At 47.6% G+C, this 7,768-nt stretch overlaps 1 protein-coding gene across 1 annotated transcript; it reads left to right on the plus strand.

The window, feature by feature from the left end:
- Positions 1-5,472: 5,472 nt before the first annotated feature.
- GJD2 (gap junction protein delta 2) lies at positions 5,473-7,508 on the plus strand. The gene is made up of 2 exons (XM_047074523.1): positions 5,473-5,543; positions 6,617-7,508. The coding sequence occupies exons 1-2, from the start codon at positions 5,473-5,475 to the stop codon at positions 7,506-7,508; spliced, it is 963 nt and encodes a 320-aa protein (XP_046930479.1).
- Positions 7,509-7,768: the final 260 nt, after the last annotated feature.

Below are 7,768 nucleotides of genomic sequence, written 5' to 3' on the forward strand. Positions count from 1 at the left end.
ATCTGCTTTGACCACAATGTCATATTACGTTAATCTCTGAGATATCACTACACATAGGTATGTCCTCTATATACATGGTGGCTGAGGAATGGGGAATTTGTGCATATGATTTTTTAAAAGGGATATGTATACCTGGGCTGCCCGGGTGGCTCAGTTGGTTAAGCATCTGACTCTTGATCTCAGCTCAGGTCATGATCTCACAGTTAGAGGGATTGAGTCCCGTGTCAGGGTGTCAGGCTCTGCACTGACAGAATGGAACCTGCTTCGGATTCTGTCTCTCGTTCTCTCTCTCTGCCCCTCCTGTGTTCTCTCTCTCTCTCTCTCTCTCTCTCTCTCTCTCTCTCTCTTCTCAAAATTAATAAACTTTAAAAAAGGGATATATATATATATATATATATATATATATATATATGTTCAAAGAAGTAGCAAGCAGAAGATTTTGGATTTTCTCACTATTTGGATACATGGTCTCCTGGGATGAGGACATGACTTGGTATTTGGAACCACTAGATTGAGGAATAGTTTTGAAGGTAATAGGCTCTGGGAAGTCCTAAGCCACACAGAAGTCACCATATTCAGGGCTACTTATAATTGTGGGTTGGAAAGCTTTACTTCTTTTTTATTTAATGTTTATTTATTTATTTTTGAGAAAGAGAGAGAGAGTGCACAAGTGAAGGAGGGGCAGCAGAGAGAGAGAGAGGGAGGCACAGAATCTGAAGCAGGTTCCAGGCTCTGAGCTATCAGCATAGAGACTGACCCGGGGCTCAGACCCACAAACTGTAAGGTCATGACCTGAGCTGAAGTTGGATGCTTTACCAGCTGAGCCACCCAGGTGTCCCTGGACAGCTTTACTTCTGTAGGAAATATTACTCTGTAAACTTTGAACAGCAAAAACAAGTGTTTCCATAAACAGTTGGGCTGGGGCTTAAATATAGGTAAGGGAGCACAGAAGAAAGAAAGAGAAAAATCACTTTGCAGCAAAGAGGAGTAGACTTCACGTGCCACTTATGTTCTTTTAAGTCACACAAGACAGGTTGGGCTTGCCCCCTCAGAAGACAGCTTGATGGTTTCATTAGGAAATAGATGTATGTAGGCCACTGGGGGAGATATAACTCAGTTAATCCTAACTGTTTGTGAATGAAATGTGGAGGACTTTAACACAGAGACCAATCCCAAACAGAAGGTAGTCCCTCCCGAGCCGCACAAATCCCAGAGGCTACAGATGCTGGCACATCGGAATCTATGTATCCAGGCCCAGCTCCCTGGGCTCCCTGCCTCTCTGATGCTGCAGCATAAGGCTGGCAAAGCTGAGCAGGGGGTTGGGGCCACTGTGAGTGAGAGCAGCACCAAGTGAGAGCAGAGGGCTGGAGGTTTACAAAAAATGCTTTCTGTTGAGGGGCTCAGGCTGTCCCAAGTGTGTAGGGACTTTCACTTGGCAAAAGGGACCCCCTCTCACTTTGAATGTAACCTATGGTCCCAGAGGAGCCGAGACCCACTTCTACCTGGGGAATGTGCAGCTTTCCCAGGTTGAGGGGAATAGAGCCAGAGAGCCACCCTGCTCCTTCAATGAACTTAAGTCTCCACAATGCTAAAGACACTATGGAAAGTATCATGACCTATAAGTATCATGCCTTCTGCTCCCCAAGAATTCACAGTCCAGTAAAGGAGGGGTCAATAGATTCACTTTCATTCTTACATGTTACACAAAGTTCCTAGCGGGCTTTCGTTTACCAAATGTTTGAAGCTGCAAAGCTAATAAGTTCACCTGGGAATCTGTGGCTGAGAAGAAAGTGAAGTTCTAAGCACATGTAAGGATAAGAGTGTATCCAGGTAACCCATGTAGTAAATTGGATCAGTGTTAGTAACTCTCTATTCTCTCCTTGTATTAGTATATACACACCCTTTGCTATGTGCCTTTATAGTTTTCATCACTCAATGTGGAGACTATTTTCCTGTTCCATTAATGGAAATTACTGTTTAGTAAGACATGGCTTTGCAAAGACAATGATCCAGGTATTACTTTCCTTTAGATGCGTATAGGTAGCTATGTCCCCATGATCCAAACCACCTTTAATTCTCTTTTCCTTCTTCAAAGTTCTTATCTTCCATCCTTTAAAATTATTTGGTCTTCTTCTCTGGGATTCTTAAATAGCACGTTCTTCATAGCTTTTTCCTTACTAGTATAACTGTAGGCAATTCACCCAATTTGGGGATCAATTTTAACACCTGTGAAACAAGGAGATGGGGTTTCCTGATTTTAGGACCCCTCTCTGCCTTAATACTCACAGAAACAAAAGTTTTCAACTTTTTATTGTTATCAGGGCCACGGGTGAGAATTAAATGAAAATTCAGGTACTTAAACTTTGCTTCCATAGATTTTAATTTAGCAGATTTGGGGTGGGACCCCAGCAAATAGTCTAATGTACAACAAAAGGTTATTCTATGAGCTCCATTGGTTTTCATCCAAAACCATTACTATCATAGAGTAAAATGAGGTTTAAATAAGCATAAAACAGGGGCACTTAGGTGGCTCAGTTGGTTAAGTGTCAGACTTCAGCTCAGGTCATGATCTCATGGGTTTGTGAGTTTGAGCCCCTCACTGGGGCTTTCTGCTGTCAGCACAGAGCCTGCTTCAGATGCTCTGTCTCTCTCTCCCTCTACCCCTCCTTCTTGCACTCTCTCTCTCTCTCTAAAAAAATAACCAAACATTTAAAAAAAAGTGCAAAAGGAATGAACTTCCCAGTTGACTTAAATGATGATCTTCAATTAGAGGGGAATTGAGACAGCAAAAATCTAGCTGGATGAGATAGTGCTCTGAGGAAATTCAGAAGTGTGCAGCTCTACATAGAAACTTTCCATATTTGGGGCACCCGGGTGGCTGTTAAACATCCGGCTGTTGATCTCAGCTCAGTTCATGATCTCACGGTTCGTGGAATCAAGCCCTGCATCGGGCTCTGTGCTGACAGTGCAGATTCCCTCTCTCCTTCTCTGTCTGCTCCTCCTCCACTCGCACTCACAAGCTCTCTCCCTCAATAAATAAACTTAAAAATTAAAAAAAAACCAGTTCATTGTTTTCAAGGTGTGGGGATGAGAAGGTTTTCATCTAAAAACAGGCTACCAAATCTAACATAGGAGTCTTAAAATATAGGTCCTATGTATAGACGTTTTTGTGTTTATATGCATGTTACATATATTCAACATGTGCTCACATGTTGAATCTATATGACAGACTAAACTGTATTTCAAAATAATAAACTAATGATTGACACTGTAGTCATAATTTAGTGCTTGAAAATTGCATTGTATGAACATTTAAAATGTATTTCTGGCCATCTCTGGCCTTAGGACCATCATCTTTAAGGGTTTGGTAAAGCCACATGTATAGACTATAATGATTTTGAGTTTTTTAGGACATTTGAAGATGTTAAGCAGATTTACCAGGGGACCATCTCACTCATTCACCCCTTGTCTAAGATACTTTACTGCAAAAGTGTCTGCCAAAGGAGAGAATATAGGGAGCCAGAGCCCTTTCTCATTTTTAGTAGACTCTATTACTTCTTTGCAGTGAAAAACTGCTTCCTTGGGGTAAAGGTATCAGGCCTAGGAGAAATATCACTGATCCCTCCTACACCAAATATTGAGTTGTGCCTTAAAAGTCATCTTATACAAAAGTGCAGTGTGAGTAGACTTAAGCCCATGCCTGTTACCCTTCCTCCCAGGGCCAGGGCCACCAGCTACCCAACCACCCTGGTTGCTTTAGAGCTGAAAGCTTATCACGGTGGTTTAAGTAATACACATATGTGCTTCGATCTTTATGGATAATTAAGGCTGCAGTGTATACCTAGGATGAGTTAGCAACCTTTTTACAGCTGTATTTTCAAAAGGGTGACAACTACTTACCCATTGTGCTTTGGGTACATTTGTATGAACCACTCCCAACTACTGTGTCTCCTAATACTGACCCCTGAGCTAATTAGCAGCCTGGTGTGATGGTTTCTATTTTGTAGCAACCAATTAGGCAGTTGCTCTGGACAGAACTGACAACAAGATGTAAATTTAAAGACAGAAACCAGGGTCTGTTGGTTGAGAGGAGAAAGCCAAGGCCAGATAAGTGAAGATGGGGTGAGATTGTGAACGGGTTTTGTTTCCGGTAGTAGAATACTGGGCCTCCTTAAATTCAGATTCAGACCAAGGTACCCCATTAGCAAATAAATAAATAAACAGGCACAGAAATATATATACACATAAGCAAACAAGCAAATAGATAATTTAAAAAAATAGCGGAGCATTTGTGTTTGTGCTGGGAGAAGCGAGACTATAAGTCATGGCCACCCACCTGCTCTCGGGAGGCACTTCCTAGGTATAGACTTGTGCCCAGACCCCTTCCTCTGAAGCAGCTTCACATCTGCCTTTAAGCTTCAGCCTAAACGGACTCTCATCAAGCCTTCCTCACCCCAGCATCTGACCCACGGAGGCACCGAATCGCAGGCTCCCTCTCAGCCACTCAATCCTCTCCAAGGGAGATTTAAAAGTGTCCTACTGTCGTTCTCACTCCCCTCCCCCCAACTAGCATCTCCATTTAGAGAGGGAATTTCCGTTATCGCCCCAAAGACAAAGAGCAAAAAGGTGAGGGACGCACGTAGAGAAGCCACACGACCGACTCGCGTCCGTTCCCACTCACCCACGCGTCTGCTCCCGGCTCCCCCTCCTCTCGCCGGGGACTGGCGGTCAGGTGAGGATACCTGTGCGCCTAGAGAAGCCCCGAGGGGCACTGCGATCCTTCCTCCCGAAGTCACCCTACTCCCTGCGGGGGCCCCAGGACTCTTGCCCCCCTCTCCCGGTGCGCGCGTCCCCTGCCCCTCGGGCTCCGGCGCGCAGCGACAGCCACACGCCGCGCTCGGCTCCCCTCCGCCGACCTGGCGTGACGCAGGCAGAGACTACTTAAGGGCGGATTAGAGGCGGCGGCCGCGGATTCCCGAGCCCGTCAGCCAGCTCCGCGCGCTGCGCCCAGGCCTCGCAGGAGGCAGCACAGGGGCGCCCGGTGCCTGCAGAAGTGCCTGGCGCGGGGGGTGGTGCCCAGACCTTTCCCTGGCCCCCAACCCAGGGGGTGAGACCTCTCTCGGGCCGCCAAGAGCTCACGGACCTGCACGCTGCCACCCCCGCCCCGCCCCTCTCTCGGGCATCCGTGGGCTCCAGACCTGATCCCCGGACGGCGCGGGAGGTTAGTGCCCGCTCTCCCAACCGCGCCAGCTGCCCCATCAGTCGGGGTGCGCTACGATTTCTTTCCTCATTTCCCTCTTTTAAGTGCAATAAAAGGGAGAGGGGATTCCTGGATTTTTTTTTTTAATTTGTTTGCTTCCTTAATTGGGGGGCAAGCGCTCCCAGTCGGGAGGTGCGGCCCAGGGAGGGGCCAGGAGCGGGAACGTGCCCGGTGCTGCCCAGTCTTTGTCTGCTGCCTCCGGATGCACAGCGATGGGGGAATGGACCATCTTGGAGAGGCTGCTGGAAGCCGCGGTGCAGCAGCACTCCACTATGATCGGGAGGTAAGGGCGCCGAGCCGACTGTCAGCGGGCCCCGTCGGGCGACCCCCGGGAGCCCCTTCTCACGTCCAGACCGAGCCCCAACAGCCCCCAGCCCATCCACTGCCCCTTCCCATCGTCCTCGGCCCGTGTGCCTGTGCCCCCGGTAATTGTGCACCCGATGCTGATGCCCGGTGATGTCCCCTTCCCCCAGCCGCTCCTGATCAGCTCTCCATCCCTTCCCCCTGAAGCACCACTGGGGGGTTGACTCTTCTCCCATTAGAAAAAGAGTTGTTGGCTCAGTCGTGGTACCCCCACCACTCTCTGGAGTCAGAGCCAATCTCCATCCGGTTCCCTAAATAGAATCTACAAGGAAGGCAGGATTGTGTTTGGACAGAGAAGGGCAAATGGGGAGATGGATCTGCTCTTTGGAACAGATGTATCTTTTCCCAAGAAATACTTATCAAGCTAAACTGATTTGGCTGTTAAAACTTACAGTATCAGACACCCACACTCCCAATTGATATTTTGTGTCATCATATGTATATATATATATTCATATGTATATACACTATAAAAAGCCGTGTATATATGTGGATATACATTAAGTTCAGTATTTATACTGAGGGTAAATTAAATATCCACTTGAAATAATTACATGCACACTCTGTGTGTAGACTTTGAAACAGGTTCTCTCTGTTCAGATATTCCATGTGCATTTGCCATATCCAGAGTGAAGGTGTGTTTTTTGCCTCTGTGCATTCCATGTAGCAGATGAAATCTATTTGTTGCAAATACACCGTGCCCAATACATGGATGGATATATATATATATATATATATATATATATATATATATATATATATATATTTGAGATCCTTGTAATATGAAGTGTTCCCAGTCTACCAGCAACCAGCAGAAAGGGAAGAGCCAAAAAAGATTTCCTAGTTTCCCAGGTCAGAACCATGAGGGATGGACAGCTCTTCAGTCAAAGGCCTGGCAAACACCGACCAGAGCAGGGAAAGGAGGAGCAGGGGTTTCCTAAGTCAGTGACTCAACCCTTGAGAACCTCTCTCCCTCCCTCTTTCCCTGCTCAGGATCCTGTTGACTGTGGTGGTGATCTTCCGGATCCTCATTGTGGCCATTGTGGGGGAGACGGTGTACGATGATGAGCAGACCATGTTTGTGTGCAACACCCTGCAGCCCGGCTGTAACCAGGCCTGCTATGACCGCGCCTTCCCCATCTCCCACATTCGTTACTGGGTCTTCCAGATCATAATGGTGTGTACCCCGAGTCTCTGCTTCATCACCTACTCTGTGCACCAGTCTGCCAAACAGCGAGAACGCCGCTACTCTACTGTCTTCCTAACCCTGGACAGGGAGCCCCCTGAGTCCATGGGGGGTCCTGGAGGAACTGGGGGTGGAGGCAGTGGTGGCAAACGAGATGATAAGAAGTTGCAAAATGCCATTGTCAATGGCGTGCTGCAGAACACAGAGAACACCAGCAAGGAGACAGAGCCAGATTGTTTAGAGGTTAAGGAGCTGACCCCACACCCATCAGGGCTGCGCACTGCTGCACGATCCAAGCTCCGAAGGCAGGAAGGCATCTCCCGCTTCTACATTATCCAAGTGGTGTTCAGAAATGCCCTGGAGATTGGGTTTCTGGTAGGCCAATACTTTCTCTATGGCTTCAGTGTCCCAGGGTTGTATGAGTGTGACCGCTACCCCTGCATCAAGGAGGTGGAATGTTATGTGTCCCGGCCTACTGAGAAGACTGTCTTTTTAGTGTTCATGTTTGCTGTGAGTGGTATCTGTGTTGTGCTCAACCTGGCTGAACTCAACCACCTGGGATGGCGCAAGATCAAGTTGGCCGTGCGAGGGGCCCAGGCCAAGAGGAAGTCAGTCTATGAGATCCGCAACAAGGACCTGCCCCGGGTCAGTGTTCCCAATTTTGGCAGGACTCAGTCCAGTGACTCTGCCTATGTGTGAAGGGGCAGCTTCACACATAGGGCCTGGGGAATGAAATCTGCCCCAAGGCAGATGACTACTCAGAGAGAGTGGCTGTATCTGCCCTCATTTGCCATTGAGCTATAGGACAAGACTAGTTAAGAGAAGACCCTGCATCAATGGGAGAGGAGAGAAAGTAGAGCCATTACCACAGGTCACACCATTGGTTCCTACAGAGACCACTGCGCAGAGTGATGAGATGGATGAGTCGGACTTCTTTGGGCCTTTTCGCTGATGGCCCA

The sequence above is a fragment of the Lynx rufus genome, unplaced genomic scaffold (assembly GCF_022079265.1).
Source record: "Lynx rufus isolate CCGP_SWC_20201006 ecotype Redwood Valley unplaced genomic scaffold, mLynRuf1.p SCAF_13, whole genome shotgun sequence".
Taxonomy (NCBI): domain Eukaryota; kingdom Metazoa; phylum Chordata; class Mammalia; order Carnivora; family Felidae; genus Lynx; species Lynx rufus.

Coding starts and splice junctions, on each gene's coding strand:
- GJD2 (XM_047074523.1), top strand. CDS start 5,473: ATGGGGGAATGGACCATCTTGGAGAGGCTGCTGGAAGCCGCGGTGCAG. Junction 5,544..6,616: donor CACTCCACTATGATCGGGAG/GTAAGGGCGCCG, acceptor TTCCCTGCTCAG/GATCCTGTTGACTGTGGTGG.